Here is a 21,045-nt window from a genome sequence, read left to right as displayed (position 1 = left end):
AGATTTATTCAAGAGGATACTTGATAAACCGTGGCGGCGGCAGCAGCTAAGCTGGTTTAGCATGAAAGAACTGCACACAAGTGTCAGATGCAGACAAGCAGATACATTTGAACACGGACGGTGCAATCTGCAAACTATCTGTTCTGCAGTAGTTGCTCTTAAGCTGCCTAGCATATGGATACCTTGTCCTGTTTCCCAGATCAAAAGACAAATCAGCTATAAGTTCTACTTTGTAAAAAGTAGGTGGGTTGGAAGAACCTAATTAGTTAATTTCAGCTTCTCTATCAAAAGTCAAAATAAACAACAGGATCTGAGGCAGGGTTACAAATCTCAAATGGTTTTTTGTTATAAATTTATTTCACCAAAACGTATTTTTACTGCATATGAAACATGACACATTCAATTAAAATATTCATTCCGCCTATACCAATGAAAACAGGGAAATCCTAGTGTGTTTTCTTCTTTTTGGCTGGAACGGGAGTTCTCTTTGCAGACTTGTTCTGAGGTTTGGGTTCATAGAGGGCACTCCGCAGAAATCTCGAAGCAGCTCCTTTATCAAGCCTGGCAGCTTTTTTCTTGTCCGTTATCTCTTTGACTCTGTTCATGTAGGTTCTTATTCTCTCCTGGAAGACATGGAAAGATCACACTTCCTATCAAAAAGGTGTAGGGGTTGTTAAGTAAAATGGTAAACAAAAGACCCACCCCACACTATTATTTCCTTGCCCATTCCAGAATTCAACTTCGCCGAAAACTAACTCCTCCAAGACGAAAATCTAATTCTCAAGGGCTAAATGCAAAATTCATGTCTGAGATCCTTTTGTTAGTGTTGCTAGCTTAGCTCAGGGATGGAGAAGCTGCTCCTTCCAGACTCCTCAAGGACTCCAGCTCCCATCAGCCCCAACCAGCAGGACCAATGATCAAGGATGATGGGGCTTGTAATTCAGCAATATCTGGGGGGCCACAGCTAAGGCAGCCCTGCACTGAAAAGGGCCATGGAGCAACGGCTAAGCAAGGGAGCGCATAAACCTGGACCAATTGCCCTGACAACAAGACATGCACCCCTCAGCCTCACTGATGTGGTCCAAAGGAAAGCAGAGCGATAAGTTTGGCACTGATGTGCATTAAGAATGCATAATTGTCCATTATTTACAGTAGTGGGGAAGGCAAGACAGGATTGTGGGTTGCCTCAATTGCATCTCAAAAAGCCAGCCAGCAGAGCTATTCCAAGTGGTGCAAAGTTTATTTATATCGAAGTGAACAAAGTACTGGAGCCCTCGAAAGCCTGCTGGGACATGTCTCTAGGGACCTAGTGGATAAAATACTTTGCCACCATGACAAGTTGGGACACCGTGGTTGTAACAGGTCCAGAAGGAACCACCTAGTCCTTTTTGATGGGATCCATTGAAGCTCTGGAGGCCTGAAATTGTCTGGCTGACCATGACCATCAGTCGCCATGGGCAAGGGTCTTGAGCCAACTGCGTGCTGTGGGTCGGTGTGGTCTGACTGGGTAGCTGAGTAGAGGGATGTACCATAAGCACATGACACCACTTCTAGAAGAATTGCACTGGCTATCTGACTTTATACTATGCTACTGACCTACAAAGCCCTGAACACTGTTTTTAAACATAACTCTTAGAGGGAAAGGGGGACCTATTATCTTCTTTTCATTCCCCATTACGGAACTGAAATAGCCTCTCCCAAAAAACCCACGCCCCATAAGCACCTTTAACTTGCTTGCAGATTATCCAGCCTATTTAAACCTGCAGTTCTACTTGCACAACTCTTAGTAGAACACACTATCAGATTCTTCTGAATCACCTGGAAGGGTAGTTGTGTAAATTCCAAAGCATCCACTCAGCACAGTTGTTTCATTTAGATAAAATGTCATTTCAGATAGCAGTGGTTCGAAATCATAGAATTGTGAAGTTGGAAGGGACCCTGAGGATCATCTAGTCCAACCCCCTGCAATGCAGGAAGGAATATGCAGCTGTCCCATATGGGGATCGAACCTGCAACCTTTCCATTATCAGCACCATGCTCTGAGCTACCCAGGTTCAAGGAAGAAAAGGATTCTACGTAGATGGGGTGTATAATATAAATTATGTGGCCTCTTCACCTCATGGTGTCACCATAGAAAAGGCAGGAACTGGTGCCAATGATCCAGAAAATGCTGGCCCTGGTAGGGGTTCTGATGGTGTGGCTGCCATTTTGTCTCTGCTTCAGGCAGCATAATGTCCTGGGCTGGCACCGACCTTTTGATTAAGATTTCCAAAATTACGACTATACGGAGTTCCCTTTAATCCCATTACAAGAAACGTTTGATTAGATAGTGACCTTGTTTTCTCAAGACCATCGTAACATGTTGTGTGATGGCCTCAGGAGCGCTCCAACAAGCCATAAGAATAAATGGCAAGCCTATATGTCAACGTAGGTGTCAGGGAACTGCCATCGGATCTAGAGGCGGAGGGAAGGCTCCAGAGGGATGCTGGAGAGGGTCCTAGTAGGGAGAGAGGCAGCCCATCTACGGGGGAAGAAAATCAGCGTAACACCAGTGGAGAAGGGGGGCATATGGGGGAATCAGAGGGGAGGCTCCAGGACTCCTCACCGGAGACCAGCGGAGAGAGTACGGGTACTCCGCTGCCCACACCCTCCCTGCGCAGGAGACATCCGCGCAGGGAGAGTAGGAGGAGACTTGGCGTCAAACAGCTTTTATGCTGGAAAAGGTTCAAGAAACGCCCACTGACAGATTCTGCCAGCGACTGAGACAGCCACGAAACTTGAGGCTGTCCAGACAGAAAGGGTTCAACCAGGTAACCTAGCCAGGAGTGGCGGCAACTTACGCACAAGCAACCCCTAGAACCATTACAGTAGGTAAAAGGAGCTGATGAAGAGATTTACATTCAATGACACACGTAATGGATTCTCACAACCTGATTGAAAAGTTCCACTGAACCGATCATGTATGTTCCCTTTGGTCCTAAGTACTAGACACACGGCAAGAGAGCAGTGACTAGAAGAGGAAGAAGAAGAGTTTGGATTTGATATCCCGCTTTATCACTACCCTAAGGAGTCTCAAAGCGGCTAACATTCTCCTTTCCCTTCCTCCCTCACAACAAACACTCTGTGAGGTGAGTGGGGCTGAGAGACATCAGAGAGAAGTGTGACTGGCCCAAGGTCACCCAGCAGCTGCATGTGGAGGAGCGGGGAATCGAACCCGGTTCACCAGATTACGAGTCTACCGCTCTTAACCACTACACCACACTGGCTTGACTACTGATTGAGCATCCATATGCAAGTCATCCTTCAGAAGGAAATACCATCCACCTCTCTCTCCTTCCCCCCACCCCCACTTCATTATACAATGTTTACAAGGAACTAGAAGAATTGGAAAATAATCCCTTTCCTCTCAGGGAGTTCAAGCTTTCAGCAAAACGAACAATTCACACATCGCTTGAGATTTTCAACACTAAATATATTTTGTGTGGGCTATACTGACATAGCTTTTGGGAAGGGGTAAGAAAAATTGAATGGCAATTTGGTTCAGATAAGATCTTGGAACAAATGCAAATCTTCTTTCTAAAAGAATGCGCCGCAAATCTAGCCACACGTTATGTATGGGCATGAAGCTATAGTTCTCTACGCAAGAGTAACTTTTATTCTGCAATTAGTTCTGCCAACCATCTGTTTTTATGGTTACGCGCTGTTCATTGTTTTAGCAACGATGTGTGTGTGTATACAGAATAATACAATGTATATGTCACAACTATTCTGATAGATCTGATCTGCAGGTTTTCTATTCTTCAAGCTAAATCATTTGATTTGATTCTTGAAATCAGCAGAATTTCCAAGGTATCCAGCCTGATATACTGTACTCATGCATCTAAATGGAATATAAAGACAAACCGAAAAGATTTATTGTAGGCAGTAAATATGTCACTAATGTAGAATTACTGGACAGTATACATACAACTGGTGCCAAAAAAGCTTTTAGCTTTGTTGCCGAACTGGATTCTTTACTGCTGAGAAAATGAATTAATGGAGGGATTGGAAAAGGGGAGGGAGAATCTTTTCCCGTTTTTGCTAGTAAATCAACCACATGATACTTTTAAAGTCATACAGGAGTAAGGAAAGGTAGCCTCAGAGATTAACACAAGTCCAAGTATTTATAGGAAAACACACTGTACTGGAAGTTATAAATAATTATTAGATGTGCAACATTTTTTCCATTCCGCAAGTGAAAAGGTGGCTGGCACAAAATTCGACTCTCAGTAGGGAGAGGAATCAGAAAGGATTGTCTGACTTTTAACTCGTAGCCCTTTTGGAATTTCACTGAGACTGAAACTTCTGCTTGCAGAGACAGACAAGACTGTTTCAAAGAAAGGCTCGCCTCCTGGGAATTCCTTCCTAGCCTAGGAAGGTGAGCAAATCATATGAACAATTGGTCGTACTCAATGGTGGCTTTGCTTCAGCAAATTTTCACTGGAGGCAGTACGCCAACGCATGGAGGCAAAAGCTTTGCATTTGAAGCAAGTGTGGAAAAGTGGTTAGCATAGGCTCTCTCAGATGTACCGGTGGTATTTGACTCCAGTAAGGCTCGCTAAGATGTATAAAAATTCTTCTAATTTATGCTGGAAATGCAAGGAGAAAGAAGGTACAGTTTTTCATATGTGGTGGACGTGTAAAAAAAGTAAAGGAAGATGACCAGATTCTGTGTACAAATCTGTAGGCGCAGACCATCGCCCAACTCAAAATAGTCTGGCATGAAAATCCCCAAACTCGGTTCTATGGGTGACTCTGAGTCAACTCCCTGGGATAGTTCATTGTTGTACATTGTTTCTAAATTTATTGTTGTACATTGTTTTAATTGTCTGTTCTAAGCATATCTGCACATCAGTTTCTAATGTTGTGCGTGTCCTCCATTTCAGAGGCTTCTACTCTGCAACCTCTTACAGTTGTTTTAACTGTGTGTTTTTATTTGTTTTTAGTTCTTATCTGTTTTAATTATCAGTTTTTATCCATCCATTATCCGTGTTTAATCTTGTATTTTATTCAGATGTTTTATCCTATGCTTGTTTCTTTGTCCTTATTTGCTCTAACAATTACCGGTTAAAAAAATAAATCCTAACTGCTATTTTGTTTATATGTTGTTGTTGTTTTTATCCTGGTCTGTGACCGTAATAAAGTTCATTCATCATCTGCAAGTAAAGGGCTTCTGGGAAATAGTATACAATGAAATTTCAAAAATGTTTAAGAATACGCTTGTTAAAAAACAGGTTTTTTTACTAGGAGTAATAAGTGAAGGGGGACGCGGGTGGCGCTGTGGGTAAAAGCCTCAGCGCCTAGGGCTTGCCGATCGAAAGGTCGGCGGTTCGAATCCCCGCGGCGGGGTGCGCTCCCGTTGTTCGGTCCCAGCGCCTGCCAACCTAGCAATTCGAAAGCACCCCCGGGTGCAAGTAGATAAATAGGGACCGCTTACTAGCGGGAAGGTAAACGGCGTTTCCGTGTGCGGCTCTGGCTCGCCAGAGCAGCGATGTCATGCTGGCCACGTGACCCGGAAGTGTCTCCGGACAGCGCTGGCCCCCGGCCTCTTGAGTGAGATGGGCGCACAACCCTAGAGTCTGTCAAGACTGGCCCGTACAGGCAGGGGTACCTTTACCTTTAATAAGTGAAGAAGTGCAAAGAAACAAAAGAGACTGTTTATGTATGTGACTACAGCAGCTAGAATGTTACTTGCCCAGAACTGGAAAGAAGAGAGTGTCCCAAGAATGGATGACTAAGATGATAGACTATGCCGAAATGGCTAAACCTACCGTGAAGATCAGACACCAAGATGAGGAAAAACTCAATCAAGAATGGGAAGATTTTACAGATTACTTTAAAGTATACTGTAAAAATGTTAAAACATTGGCAGGTTTGATGAAAAATTTGTGAACTAATAATAGAATTAGGAGGAAAAAAGAAGTTATAATTAATTGGAGAGATATAATTATATGCAAGGAGAATTAAAGGGGGGAAATGGAAACCAGAGGGGTGGATGGGGGAGTCATTTAATGCAAATTTGGATTGGATATGTACATACAAAAGAAAAAATGCAGTTATTTTGAAAATTGAAAAATAAAGTATTTTTTAAAGGGGGGGAACATAGGCTCTCTCAACCTTGGTCCCTAGATGTCTGGACTACAACTCCCATCATTCCTAGCCAGCATGGCCAGTGATCAGGGGAGTTGTTGTTCAAGAACACCTGGAGATCCAAGGTTGAGGAAGGCTGGGTTAGCATTGGAAGAGGACTTGGGAGATCAAGGTGCAAACAGCCATGAAGGTCTAGGTCGGGCATCCCCAATCTTTGGCCCTCCTGATGTTTTGGCCTACAACTCCCATGATCCCTAGTTAACAAGACCAGTGGAGGGATGATGGGAATTGCAGTCCAAAACATCTGGAGGGCCAAAGGCTGGGGGTGCCTGGTCTAGGTGACCTTGGGCCAGTCAGTGACTCTCAGCCTTAATCAACCTCACAGGGTTGTTGTGAGGTTAAACTGGGGTAGAGAAGGAACCAGGAACATCACCCTGACATGCTTGGAATAAAAATAAACCCAGATGCCAACTTTGCTGCCACATACACCCGGACAACACCATTACTGGCCCCAACAACATCACACATACCATCTCGGGACTATTTAATTGCTCATCGTCTAACATTGTGTATGCCATCAAATGCCAACAGTGCCCTTCAGCTCTCTATATTGGACAAACAGGCCAAACCTTACGCCAAAGAATAAACGGACATAAATCTGACATCAAGAATCACAAGACAGAGAAACCAGTAGGAGAAACACTTCAATCTCCCAGGACATTCTATACAAGATCTCAAAGTAGCTGTTTTACTACAAAGGAATTTCAGAAATAGACTGGAAAGAGAAGCTGCTGAGTTGCAACTCATTACCAAACTTAAAACCATGGAGACACCTGGTCTGAACAAAGACATTGGATTCTTATCTCATTATACATGACAAAGCCATTTTTCACCTTCTCACCCCTTGCTTTTTCCTGTAAGACCTGTTGCAGTCGTTAAGAGTCGTCAACAGGCTCATCACAGCTATCTGCCAATCACCCATTCCCACCACCCTTCTGAGTAATACCCCTCCCCACCTTCTCACTATATAGAAGGATCTGGCAACTTCTGTTTCAGTGTATCTGAAGAAGTGTGCATGCACACGAAAGCTCATACCAAGAACTAACTTAGTTGGTCTTTAAGGTGCTACTGGAAGGAATTTTGTTTGTTTTTAATATAAAATAAGGTTATAATTGAGGATCCATCCATGAACACACACACACACACACACACACACACACAGAGAGAGAGAGAGAGAGAGAGAGAGAGAGAGGATTGAACATTGTGCAAGCATTTATCCCAGGAATTTTGCACTGTATTTTAAATAAGAATCTGATTTTGCACTGCATTTTAAATAAGAATCTTACCAGCTCCTGTTTCACTGGGTGCTCCTTTGGATTAATTCCTTGTGTGGCAAGATATACTGTAAAATGAATTTTATTAATCAATATTATTATTGTTGTGAGAGACTTTAGCAATAGAATCCTTACTACACATCTAAATTGCAAAAGCACACATCAATTGCAAGACTGTAAAGCTGCTTTGCTAAACTGAACTCAGTGGTATTCGTCATAATATAAAACGCCTAACAGCTGGGTGAAATGGCATCAAAGGCTCCGCGGAGAATCGGAAAGGTTGCTAGAGGAACCAAAGAACAAGAAAAGGGAATTGATCAGCTATTACAAAAATGGCGAAGGCTTAAATAATTAAGCTTTTCTTTAAGTGTCACTTATAAAAGTATAGCGGCTGTAAAATCATCATTAGAAATAGGATGGATACTTAGCTGCCGAGTTGCATATTTAAATATGCCGTTACATGCTAAAGTGCCTAAATTACCACCATAAATTTCATACTCCGCACTCACCCCAAAACATCGAATTCAATGTGTAAGCAGAGACCAAATCTAATTTTGCTTGTTCAAGAGGATCCAGCTAAAACACAAAAGATACAAACGTCATCGTGTGCATTTCATTATCTAACGGAGACATCAAAAAAGGCTTCCAGCTACAGGAACCAATTACTATCACAGTATAGCGTCAATGCCACACTCCCCCCAATCAGGAATCTAACAGTACTTCGCAGAATTCAAAGTTCATTAAAAAAAAAAATCAAATTGTTGGGGGAATCCTACCCAATAATTTCAAGTAAACAAATTTCTAACGAATAGAAAGTAATATTTATGTAGGCATGATCTGCATTTGGGGGCTTGACTTTCAGATACCTAATAAAACTGTCCCATTAAAGTTTTACCTATTACCTACCCAACCCAACGAAATGTCAGGAAATCCACAAAGTACAGTCATGCCTCAGGTTACAGACGCTTCAGGTTGCGCGTTTTCGGGTTGCACACCACACTGAACCCGGAAGCACTGGAATGGGTTACTTCTGGGTTTCGGCGGTTGCACATGCGCAGAAGCGCAAAATCGCGCTTTGCACATGTGCAGAAGCGCCAAATCGCAACCCGTGCGCAGACACGGCACTGCGGGTTGCGGACGTGTCTCCCGCACGGATTATGTTCGCAACCTGAGCGTCCACTGTATGCTGAAATAAGCTAATAACACAACTCAGCATCCATGTATCCGTTCTGAACATTTAAAAGGATTCACATTTTTGTACGTGCTTCACATAATTTGCAGGAATATTTACAATACCTCTGTAAGGTAGGATAGTATTATTGTCCTTGAATTGCAGGTGGAGGGGCAGCTTCCCAAAAGCCAACTGATCCAATTCTAACAGGACTTGACAGTTTGCAATTTGGGGAGCTTGCGTATACTCCCAGGAAAATAGGAGTGGATATTTCAGATCTTTCCGTGGGTGAAAAAGAGAAGCCCACAAAAGAGAAGCATCACTGTTCCACAGGAGGTGAAACCATCCATGTCAAAGGACAACACAAGGCATTCCAGGGTCCTAAGCGTCCTTGTTCCCCCAATACTCCCCAAACTGACCCCAAAACTGTGCCAGCCTGGGAGCGGGCCTATTTTATCCTCCTCAATCTGCTGCGGTCAATGGGAAGGAAATATATATATTTTTTTTTTCATGACTGTCTTAGGAAATAGTAACACCACCCCAGCCCCCAGCAAGCTGTCTGGGCTTCAGAAGTAGCAGTCTCCTCCACCATCACCACCACCAAAGGAAGCTCTATGAGCCATTATGCTACACCACTGCTACACCACTGCTCCCATGTATTATCTACTGTCTTTTTCGCTCTATAGGACGCACTTTTTCCCCTCCAAAAATGAAGGGGAATAGTGTGTGCGTCCTATGGAGCGTCCTATGGTGCACACCGACCCCTCTCGCTCTCCAGGCTTCAGGCAGCTATCCGCAAGCCTTTGGAGCACTCCGAATGCTTGCGGATAGAAGCCTGAAGCCTGGGGAGTGCAGCGCCAACTGCCGCTGCGCTCCCCGGGCTTCAGGCAGCTATCCACAAGCCTTCTGAGTGCGGCGGGAGTTCCCGCTGGGCTCCAAAGGCTTGCGGATAGGAGCCTGTTCTGGGGGCTGGGGCCGGGGGAAGCTCGGGCTTCCCCTGCCCCAGCCCCGCCCATCGGCTAAAAACGAAGCCACGCGCAATCTCTCCCAGCTGGAGAGGTTGCGCGCGGCTAAAGAGGAAGCCAAGACAGCCAGTGGGATGGATCCCGCTCGCTGTCTTGGCTTCTTTGCTCTTTGGGGCTTGGGGGGGGAATAATGTTTTTTCTTTATTTCCCCCCCTAAAAACTAGGTGCGCCCTATAGTCCAGTGTGCCCTATGGAGCGAAAAATACGGTACTTGTCATTCCTGGCAGTGACCAAACGAGGTAACCTCTGGACCTTCCTCACAGCCAACTACGAAAGCCCCAGGTGCTTGCAGAGTTGCTTCTCTTTACAAGCAAGGAAGGAGTCCTACGGCACTGGGGACTATGGATCGCTGCCACCTGTGCTTAAGTGTACAATGCATGCAGGGATATTGCAGCTGTACACCAAAAGGTAGAAACGTTGTTTTTTTTGGCTGTCAAACCCAATCTATCATTTCGTTCCTACAGGATTTCCAGGAAACTCAGGTTACGTGAGTGTGCAGCTTACAAGATTGAACATGGATGCTGTCAAAGAGCTGAGTTGTCAGGACCGTTGTGTTTATAATTTATTCATGTTTGGAAAGCTTCGGGGGTGAAATTCCCTGATGGACGAGTTTTTATTTTGCCCCAAAGAAATTACAAATTGGATTTTAAATGTTAAGGTACATCGATACATGTACCAAGGCCTCAGGCAGTGCCTTGTGCTGTTTCTGGGTGTTGAAAGTGAGAAAGAAAAGATACTTCATATATTCTTTTAGAGCTGTTCTTCCTACAGCTGGAATGGGTACGGTAGCAGTTTAACACCTAGATTTTACATTCTAGGGCGAGTTTATTCTAAACTCCACTTCCAGAAATAAGGCAAACAGAGAACGTACTTTGGTTTCTGGGTGAAGTACAAGCCACCCTAATATGAAAGACCGCTGGGGACCCTCCCTTCCACCAGCACCGATTAGTTAAAAGACAAACACCTGCATCTTACCTTCTGGAGAAGCTCACTTCTCGACACAGACATCATAGTCTTCAACATTTCATCCACAAAACCAAGAGACTTATCAAAGGCCGAAAGGTAATCATGGATCTCTGCTGGGTACTCTTCTCCAGCAAGATCACTCTCCGACATTATGCTCTACACACAAGAACCAGGACAGGTTTACCTATAGTACGGGTAGATAAACACAGAAACATTAGGCTCATGAAATGGTCCGCGAGCTCTTAAAAGAAATCACTTACGTCAACCTATGGGTTGACAGTCCTGGATAACCAAGGGAAGTCTCCAAGGTTGGCAACTTTTTTCATTTTGAACAGGTTTTCAAATATTATCATGACAGCATAGGTACCACTTTCATGCACCTCATGAAAGTGTTAGAATTCCTGCTCCATGATTGCAGTCATGGGATTGTTGTCTTTCACATGACAGTGTATGTTTTGACTCCACAGAGTGGGAAGTGACAGAGACAGGATGTTTGTGTTACTGTGTTCCGTGAAGTTGGACTATTGTCCTTTGTCCTTTCCTCTTTGCTGTCTGATGCTAGAGAGAAGGGGAGCCATGTTGCAGTGCTCCATGTGTGTTTATATGTAAATAAAGTAGATCAGCCAAAATGCTGAGTTGCTGAGGCCTGTTACGCAAGCTGCCCAAACTCTGCGGATCCCTAAGTGTGCCGATGTCTGTTGGCATCGGTCGCTGTGATGTTCGAGCAGAAGAAAGCTTTTGAAGCTCCTGAACGATCAACCAGGAGGGAGGGAAAATGCCAGTTGCGCATGTGTCTCTGCCAGGGTCCTACTCGAGAGTAGGATGAGCTCCTGACAGAAAGCCACCATCAACTTGGGTTCCATGACAGAAGAAAGGAAAGATATAAATGTAGTAAAATTAATAAATGTGCAGCACCTAGATGGGTCAGCAAACTTTTTCAGCAGGGGGCCGGTCCACTGTCCCTCAGACCTTGTGGGGGGCCGGACTATATTTTGAAAAAAAATATAAAATGAACGAATTCCTATGCCCCACAAATAACCCAGAGATGCATTTAAATAAAAGCACACATTCTACTCATGTAAAAACATCACGCAGGTGTATAACTCAGAGATGCATTTTAAATAAAAGGATACATTCTACTCATGTAAAAACTGATTCCCGTACCGTCCGGGGGCCGGACTAAGAAGGCGATTGGGCCAGATCTGGCCCCCCGGGACTTAGTTTGCCTACCCATGACCTAGATCATACTGGTATTATTTAAAGCAGATGGCCCTCCAGGTGTTGTTGGGTTCCAGTTCCTACCAACCCCAACCAGCATGGCCCATCGTCTGGGATGATAAGAGATGGAGATGATGAACATCTGGAGAGCCATAGATTCCCCGCCCATTTTAAAGATTTAGATGTGGGTTAAGACTACTTCTCATGCTGCTCGCTGCTCACCACTGGAACCAGAATGCTGATGTTGGCATGAAAATACCCGGCGTAATATATAATTTGATATTCTACTGATAACAATGTGGGAACCAGACAATGGAGTTCAGGAACCACATTGAAAAGACATCATCTGAATAGCGCTTTTTTTTTTCAAAAGAGAAGGGGCGTGGGCCAGGAACATGGATTTCTGCAAGGTGGACAACTTTCTTCATTTCCATCACATGGACTCAGCCAGAAAGCACATTCATAAAACAAATGAGTGGCCCATTAGCTCTCATTGAGAAATTGTGCACCTCCACTGATTCGGAGGGTGGGGAGAATACAGTGGTACCTCGCAAGACGAAATTAATTCGTTCCGCGAGTTTTTTCTTCTTGCGGGTTTTTTGTCTTGCGAAGCACGGTTTCCCATAGGAATGCATTGAAAATCAATCCTATGGAAACCGCCTTCAGACCAGGTCCGGGGACAGTCTGTCCCCCGACCTCTTCTGAAGGCTGGGGGCGGGGGGAGGGCTTTTCTTCCCACCACCAGCCTTCAGAAGGCTGTTCTGAAGGCTGGCAGTGGGAAGAAAAGCCCTTCTCCCCACCTCCCGCCCCGCAAGCTCCGGGGACAGGAGGGCTTCGCTGCCGACCGCCAGCATTTTAAGATCGCCCGGGACAGCGGAGAAGTCTCCCCCCCCCCTCCCGCCTGCCTTCAAAAGCCGTCGTGATAGCGGAGAAATGCGCTGCACTTCTCCGCTATCCCGGGAAGGCAGGCGGTCGGGAGCAAAGACTTTTGCCCCCCGCCGGCCTTCAGACGAGGTCCAGGACCTCTTCTGAAGGCCAGCGGTGGGTGAAAGTCTTTGCTCCCGACCGCCAGCATTTTAAAAGAGGTCCCCGGAGATTTCCCTATGGGCTTTCTTCTTGCAAAGCAAGCCCATAGGGAAATTCGTTTGGCGAAGCACCTTGAAAAACGGAAAACCCTTTCGTCTTGTGAGTTTTCCGTCTTGCGAGGCATTCGTCTTGCGAGGTACCACTGTACTACTTTTTATTACCTCAAAAAAGACACACACAAAACTGAGCTAGCAGAGGCCAGAGTATGCCCTCACACTTTGACAACCATGACCACAGAGAATGTGCTGCTGCTGTGGCAGAGTTTAAAAGTTGTTTGGACAACTGATTGGTCCACTTAACTTAAAAAGTTTGGATCATTTAAAGAGGTGTCCCCAAATTGACCACAGGTCCGTGGCACAGCTTTTGTGTGAGAGAGAAAGAGAGAGAGAGAGGGAAATCAGATCCCTTTTTAAGATGGCGGCTTAAAACTTGTGTTTTAATCACTTAGTTCAGAAATCGGTTGCAACTCATAGTAATGACTAAGATTCCAGGCAACACCCCTAGTTTTAAGCAGTTGTGTTCAAGCTTTAATCTTCAATAAGTAAGACCATTGCCTGCTTCAACAAAACAGCTGGTTGCCAAAATCAACACAAACTGCTATGGAACAGAAGTTGCTAAGGGGGAAATAAAGAAATGTGGATGATTCCATATATCTACAGGCAATCCTGGACTCCTTGTTTATTTCCCTTACTTAATCTGCAAAACAATTACTTCAAACTATACAAAAAAGGTACTTCCTACATACAACAAGCAGAAACTCGATCAGTTTCTGGCCTGCCTTTCCGCCCCATGCCTTGTGCCAAAACCGAACGACGGTTCTACATAACAGCAACAAAAATTTCCTTCCAAATAATCCCAGTTCTGAGAGAAGGCCAGAAAGGTTTTTAAAAAGTGGGGGCGGAATAGAACATTCTGCAGAGCCACTAAGCAAGGAATGTATAAAAGGGAAGCTATTCTGTGGGTAAGCACACTACTTGAATCAAATGTATATATTGGCCAGTTCCTGCAAAATGCAGGCACGACTGAATGATGCTGCAGGAATGATTTTAAAAGGGCGACCCTTATATTTCTGCCCAGAAGTACTGCTTACAGGCAACCGACAGGAATAGCAAATCTCATGGCCAGCAAATCTCTCCCCTCCAATCCACTTTGAAATTGGTAAAGGTCTTCAGCTGTTGTAGCTATTGCACTTTGCTGTGCTAAATGGTAAAGGTAAAGGTACCCCTGCCCGTACGGGCCAGTCTTGACAGACTCTAGGGTTGTGCGCTCATCTCACTCTAGAGGCCGGGAGCTAGCGCTGTCCGCAGACACTTCCGGGTCACGTGGCCAGCGTGACAAAGCTGCATCTGGCGAGCCAGCGCAGCACACGGAAACGCCGTTTACCTTCCCGCTAGTAAACAGTCCCTATTTATCTACTTGCACCCGAGGGTGCTTTCGAACTGCTAGGTTGGCAGGCGCTGGGACCGAGCGACGGGAGCGCACCCCGCCGCGGGGATTCGAACCGCCGACCATATGATCGGCAAGTCCTAGGCGCTGAGGTTTTACCCACAGCGCCACCTGATTTTTAATTGTATTTTTGCTGTGGGTCACCGGGATGAAGCTTGTGAACTCTGGGAACCTCTAACCTAGACTCTTCCATTCCGATTGGAGAAAAGGTTACACACAGGAGTGCTGTCCCACATTTTGGGGCAAGGAGGGAGAGAGGCTTCAGAAATAAATACACCCCTCCTTGTTTTTTTCCTTCACCTCATGCCACACTAGAAGATAAAGTACCATTTCTGGACACTTGGAAATATATTTATGGTTTTGAAAAAATACCGTGAACTTTATTGTGGCGATATTCCAAGTGTGGTGTTGTAGAGAGTTGGTGGGAAGAGTTTGATTACTATTTACAAAGCTGTAGCCTTAAACTATTACAGAGATATGAATAGATGTAAGGACAAAATGACCATGAAAGCATTCTATAGCGGGCTAATAATTCCAGGACATCAAACCTGTACCTCATTTTTAACATATATATCCAAAATTTGAAAGAGCTCGCTTTCTACTTGCTTGTTTTTTAAAATAACAGCTTGTGCCTGCAGGTATTTAGAAGTCTATGTAGTACCACCACTTCAAATTTTATCCGTAGGCTTTTACCCAGTAAAGAAAGTCGTCCTCCAAACATGCTTCCCCTCAGAAACTGCTAACCCTGAATATCATTACAGGCAGGCATTCAGCTTTCTCCCCGCTTCTTTCCCTTACAATAGCCATTGTACTGGGGGTTTAACATACATAAAGCACCATATCTGATTTGAATCCGCTTAAGAACCTAAGGGGACGCGGGTGGCCCTGTGGGTAAAACCTCAGCGACTAGGACTTGCCGATCGCATGGTCGGCGGTTCGAATCCCCACGACGGGGTGAGCTCCCGTTGCTCGGTCCCAGCGCCTGCCAACCTAGCAGTTCGAAAGCACGTCAAAGTGCAAGTAGATAAATAGGGACCACTTACTAGCGGGAAGGTAAACGGCGTTTCCGTGTGCTGCGCTGGCTTGCCAGAGCAGATTCGTCACGCTGGCCACGAGACCCGGAAGTGTCTGTGGACAGCGCTGGCCCCCAGCCTCTTGAGTGAGATGGGCGCACAACCCTAGAGTCTGTCAAGACTGGCCCGTACGGGCAGGGGTACCTTTACCTTTACCTTAAGAACATAAGGAGAGACATCACCTTGCCAACAAAGGTCCATATAGTTAAAGCTATGGTTTTCCCAGTAGTGATGTATGGAAGTGAGAGCTGGACCATCAAGAAGGCTGACTGCCGAAGAATTGATGCTTTTGAATTATGGTGCTGGAGGAGACACTTGAGAGTCCCATGGACTGCAAGAAGAGCAAACCTATCCATTCTGAAGGAAATCAGCCCTGAGTGCTCACTGGAAGGACAGATCCTGAAGCTAAGGCTCCAATACTTTGGCCACCTCATGAGAAGAGAAGACTCCCTGGAAAAGACCCTGATGTTGGGAAAGATGGAGGGCACAAGGAGAAGGGGACGACAGAGGACGAGATGGTGGGACACTGTTCTCGAAGCTACAAACATGAGTTTGACCAAACTGCGGGAGGCAGTGGAAGACAGGAGTCCCTGGCGTGCTCTGGTCCATGGGGTCACAAAGAGTCGGACACAACTAAGTGACTAAACAACAACAAAGAACATAAGGAGAGCCTACTGGACTAAGCCAATGGCCCATCTAGCCTCTGCTCTCACAGTGGTCAAACTGAGGCCTGTGGGATCCCTGCAAGCAAGACCTGAGCTCTAAAGCACCCTCCCTTCTTCCAGCAACTAGTATGCAGAAGCATAAAGATCCGATAGCGGAGGCCATTTCTGGACCTCTTCCTGGTCTCCTTTACCATGTAAATCAGGAGGAAGGAACCTTTATCAGCTGGGCTGGGTTACAATTCTCTTGTGGCAAACCTTCTCAGGAGTACGTGCCAGCAGCGGAGCGGCAGTACCCAAAGCATTCTGGATTAAGTAATCTGGAATAAAGACCGCCCTGTTTCAATGAATCCTCTCTCTCGTCTGTTGCGCACAGTCCACACGTTGCAGTCACAGCTGCCGAAACGCTTGCACCTCAGCACAATGCAAAGGGTGCAAGCATTCAGAAAAGAGTTTGAGAACTCCCAAAAACAGTATGTGGACAGAGCACGGATGATTTAAGAAGTAGGGTTAAGTGTGCAGAAAACAGTACCTTGCTTAAAATAATCCGGAATCAGATGCACTTTCACCTATAGCTGTTGGAGGACGGTTTCCCTTGAGTGATGAAATTGAAAAGCCTTCATCCACTCATTTGCTGTTTTTTGCAGAACTCAGTTTAGGCAGGTGTTTTATTTGTCGATACCTCCTCACCCCTTTCTGGGTAGTCTTTCTCAAGCTGGCAAACATCAAAAACATAAAATATATTTAAAACTTATATAAGACATTATAAGCAAGCACCGATATTTCACGGTGTAATTCAAGCAACAGAACTGCCATGGCCAATAAAATCCCATCAGTTAAAAGCCGCTTTCAATGCTGAAGAGGCCATTCACTGAGCCTCCCATAGAATAGGGTCCTTTTATAACACAGGCCTTCCTTAGTGGCTGCCAGTCTAACTTATCATAAAGGCAGGCTAACAAGGAGGCCTCTCTGATGCTTATCGCAAAGGATGGTGAACTCTACAGGCTCTGTACACATTAGAGGCCTGAAACATAGTTCGATCACATCCCCACCCCAGGCTGAGCTGCAAGCTGCTTTCTTGGTCGATGTTCACACCACACAGGTGGCAGGGCTATAGATTCATCCCAGGCCCGTTACCAAACTCCAATTCACTTAAGCTGCCATCTGTGCCAGTGCAAGGGCTGTCTGAGCCTTTGTCAAGAAGCTACAAGGTACTGTGGCTAATGCCACGTGCACTCAGCTACAAACCAGTGTTCAAAACTCCCATTGTTCTAGGCGCATTGTGCAACAGGGAATTTTTGAGCTCAGGGCGCAGTACTGTGCCTAAGATTTCAGATTAAAACTGCAGAGTGGAGGGAAAGGACTTTTTTCTGCCTCCCCACTTGTAGCTGCTCTCTGAAGACTTGAGAAGAGACCCTCTTAAGAATATTAGGGGGGTGGGCAGGGGAAGGACTAACAGGTAAAGGGACCCCTGACCGTTAGGTCCAGTCGTGACCGACTCTGGGGTTGCGGCGCTCATCTCGCTTTATTGGCCGAGGGAGCCGGCGTACAGCTTCTGGGTCATGTGGCCAGCGTGACGAAGCCGCTTCTGGCGAACCAGAGCAGCGCATGGAAACGCCGTTTACTTTCCCGCCAGAGCTGTACCTATTTATCTACTTGCACTTTGACGTGCTTTCGAACTGCTAGGTTGGCAGGAGCAGTTGGGAGCTCACCCCGGTGCGGGGATTCGAACCACTGACCCTCTGATCAGCAAGTCCTAGGCTCTGTGGTTTAACCCTAGGGGAAGGACTAGACCAGGGGTCTGCAACCCGCGGCTCCGGAGCCGCATGTGGCTATTTTACACCTTTGCCGCGGCTCCGGGGCAGATACTAGTGAGGGGAGGAGGCGCATTGTGCGCCCCGACACTCCCCACTGTGGCGGGCGCTGTACTGGCTGTGACGTCGCATGGGGGCGGTGCATGCGTTAGTCACGCACCATCCCGACGTCACCTTCCCGGTTTTGCGGCTCCCAGCATTTTTTTCTTCGGAAACAGGTCCAAGTGGCTCTTTTTGTCTTAAAGGTTGCAGACCCCTGGACTAGACCATGTGAAAAATTAACTTAATATTTTAGCTTTAGTTCATTCATTTTCAGTTTGTATTCCTGTTATTAAAAAGCGCACCTAGGCATTCCATTCTTGCACCCATAACCTAGGTTTTAAGAAGTCATTCAGCTCCTAGCTTTCATATCTCAGTTTCTAATACAGTGGTCCTCAGGTTAAGTACTTAATTCGTTCCAGAGGTCCGTTCTTAACCTGAAACTGTTCTTAACCTGAAGCACCACTTTAGCTAATGGGGCCTCCTGCTGCTGCCGCGCCGCCGGAGCACGATTTCTGTTCTCTTCCTGAAGCAAAGTTCTTAACCTGAAGCACTATTTCTGGGTTAGCGGAGTCTGTAACCTGAAGCGTATGTAACCTGAGGTACCACTGTACTGCTTCAAACACATGTAGTGGGAGCAGACTGGAGTCAAAGTAGGCCGAAATGTGCCCACAGCCAGTGTCCTTCAACTAATCCGGCCCCAAACACGAAGTGTTGTACAAAAAGGTGGCACGCTATTTTCACTGACTCCACCCCCCACCCCTGGGTGGAAATGGAGGCAGCAGCAGCAGCAAAGGTTGGTGCTTCTTGACAAAAACCTGGCAGCCTGCCTTACACAAGAACAAACTCTTTCTGCTCCTGCAAACCCAGCAGATGCAACTCAAAGGAAAAAGTGCTTCGTTAACTACAATAGCCAAATGAGTTGCCCAGGTCCGCATGCACACCATGCATTTACAGCACATTCAAACACACACACACCCCGCAATCTGAAGCGCATGGCTCCTCCCTCTCCCCCCAGAAAAGAATTCTGGGAACCGTAGCCTCTCTGGGATGGAAACTACAATTCCCAGGATTCTTTGGCAGCAGGGGGAAGTCATGTGCATTAAACATGTGCTGCACATGTTTTAACAAATGCTTAGTGTGGATCCACCCCTCCCAGAAACACATTTTTAACACAAACGTGTTTGTGGAAGGGGGTGGGGAGGAGGGGGCTACTGATTTGTTTTGCTCCTGTTCTTGTTTTTAGTATGGATTTTGTGATTTTAATGCTGTGATCCGCCCTGGGATCTAGGGATCTAGGAATAAGTAAATGAGAACTGCGGAGAGCTTTTCCTTTCTTTCCTTTTTTTGGGGGGGTGTTGGGGGCACTTTCCAGAAGAGGCCCCTGGGCGATCCCCTGGGTCAGGGGATCCCTCGCGGCCGGATCCAGCAGATCTCCCCCCTCCCCGGAAAGGCGCAACCAGCTCTGGGCCGAGGGACCCCCGAGGCCACCCGCTTTGGCGCTGCGGGTCCTGCGGAGAATGCAGTCCCTCCACCGCCACCGGGCTAAACGGAAGGCCAGCGCCCGCCTGCCTGCTTCCTCGCGAGCCGGGGGCCCCGCTCCTCGCCCAGCGGCGCTTCTTCCTACCTGCGGCGTGGAGACGGCGGGCCTCCGCTTGCGCGCAGCGCTCTGACGCAGAAGCCGGGGAGGCGCCCCCGGAGTCCCGCCCGCCCGCCTGCTCGGCCGGCCGGGCTTGGGCGAGGCGGAGCCGCGCGGAGCCTGGCCGCCGACCGCGCGCCTTCGCTCGGAGACGCGGAGGCCGGGCCTGCGCAGCTCGACCCCTCCGAGCCAAGGGGGTCCCGAAGGGTCTCCGGCCGGGCTGCGCGCGGGGGGAAAGGCTGCGCTTTACGCACAGCCGTCCCCGAGACGAAGGGAAGGCAAGCCGTGGCCAAGGCAGCTTGGAAAGAGGGCCTTCCTGAGGGGCTGCTTGGGGACCCAGGGGGCGGCTGCAGAGCGCACTGCTAGCTTACGGCGCCCGAGTCTGGGACGTTGCTGGCGGGGCCCGCGGATTTATTTCCGATTTTTGTCCGGCGGAACTCCCCGCAGCTCAGTTCCGGCCCCTCTCAGGAGGGCGCCTTTGCCATTCTAAAAAGGAGGAGGGAGGCGTTCTTGGTGAGCTCTGGAACCTCTTTTTTTCTAGAAAAATAGCAGTGATGGACATGCAATAATAATAATAATAGCAACAACAATAACAACAACCACCACCTATATTATATCATCAACAACAACAACAACCTATTATTTATACCCCGCCCATCTGGCTGGGCTTCCCCAGCCACTCTGGGCGGCTTCCAAGCCAATATTAAAATACATCAAACATTAAAAGCTTCCCTAAACAGAGCTGGACGATAAAGAAGGCTGATCCCCAAAGAATTGATGCTTTTGAATTATGGTGCTGGAGGAGATTCTTGAGCGTCCCATGGACTGCAAGAAGATCAAACCTCTCCATTCTTAAGGAAATCAGCCCTGAATGAGAAGAGAAGCCTCCTTGGGAAAGACCCTGGTGTTGGGAAAGTCCTCCGCTGTCCCGGGCGATTTTAAAATGCCGCCCGCCAGCATTTTAAGATCGCCCCGGACAGCGGAGACGTCCTCCGCTGTCCCGGGGTTTTTTAAAATGCTGGGGGTGGGAAGAAAGGCCCTTGCCCCCCCCCCCCCAGCCTTCAGAAGAGGTCGGGGGACAGTCTGTCCCCGGACCTGGTCTGAAGGCGGTTTCCCTAGGAACGCATTAATTGATTTTCAATGCATTCCTATGGGAAACCGTGCATCGCAAGACGAAAAACTCGCAAGACGAAGAGACTTGCGGAACGAATTAATTTCGTCTTGCGAGGCACCACTGTACGGGTTAAGATTAGGGTAATTGGCAGGTACCACAAAGAGTCTCCTGGACATGAGCTAGATTAAATGACAGGATGTGTTTGGGCAACATTTTGCGTGACCAGAGCTGGTTTGTTATATGTTGTAAGTCGGAGGCAAATCTCTTACAGGATTTTGTAAGTCAGAGACAAATGAAACAAATCAGAAGCAAATTAAAAATGGTTATGC

At 46.8% G+C, this 21,045-nt stretch overlaps 1 protein-coding gene across 1 annotated transcript; it reads right to left on the bottom strand.

Annotated features, from left to right (window-relative positions):
• Positions 1 to 321: 321 nt before the first annotated feature.
• Positions 322 to 19,750, bottom strand: C1D (C1D nuclear receptor corepressor). Its single transcript, XM_028722047.2, has 6 exons — positions 19,591 to 19,750; positions 16,643 to 16,825; positions 10,635 to 10,809; positions 7,973 to 8,039; positions 7,476 to 7,531; positions 322 to 623 (listed from the first exon to the last, which is right to left on the bottom strand). The coding sequence occupies exons 3-6, from the start codon at positions 10,773 to 10,775 to the stop codon at positions 447 to 449; spliced, it is 441 nt and encodes a 146-aa protein (XP_028577880.2). The 5' UTR covers positions 10,776 to 10,809; positions 16,643 to 16,825; positions 19,591 to 19,750; the 3' UTR covers positions 322 to 446.
• Positions 19,751 to 21,045: the final 1,295 nt, after the last annotated feature.

Source organism: Podarcis muralis, chromosome 3 (assembly GCF_964188315.1).
Source record: "Podarcis muralis chromosome 3, rPodMur119.hap1.1, whole genome shotgun sequence".
Taxonomy (NCBI): domain Eukaryota; kingdom Metazoa; phylum Chordata; class Lepidosauria; order Squamata; family Lacertidae; genus Podarcis; species Podarcis muralis.
Note: the sequence above shows the minus strand (reverse complement) of the source record. Positions and strands in the feature narration are given on the sequence as shown.

Excerpts from the sequence above, each read along its gene's own strand:
- C1D (XM_028722047.2), bottom strand. The coding sequence starts at position 10,775 with ATGTCGGAGAGTGATCTTGCTGGAGAAGAGTACCCAGCAGAGATCCAT. Across the intron at positions 8,040-10,634 it reads GAAGTGAGCTTCTCCAGAAG|CTGGATCCTCTTGAACAAGC; the intron begins GTAAGATGCAGG and ends TTTGTGTTTTAG. Across the intron at positions 624-7,475 it reads ACCCAGTGAAACAGGAGCTG|GAGAGAATAAGAACCTACAT; the intron begins GTAAGATTCTTA and ends CATGTCTTCCAG.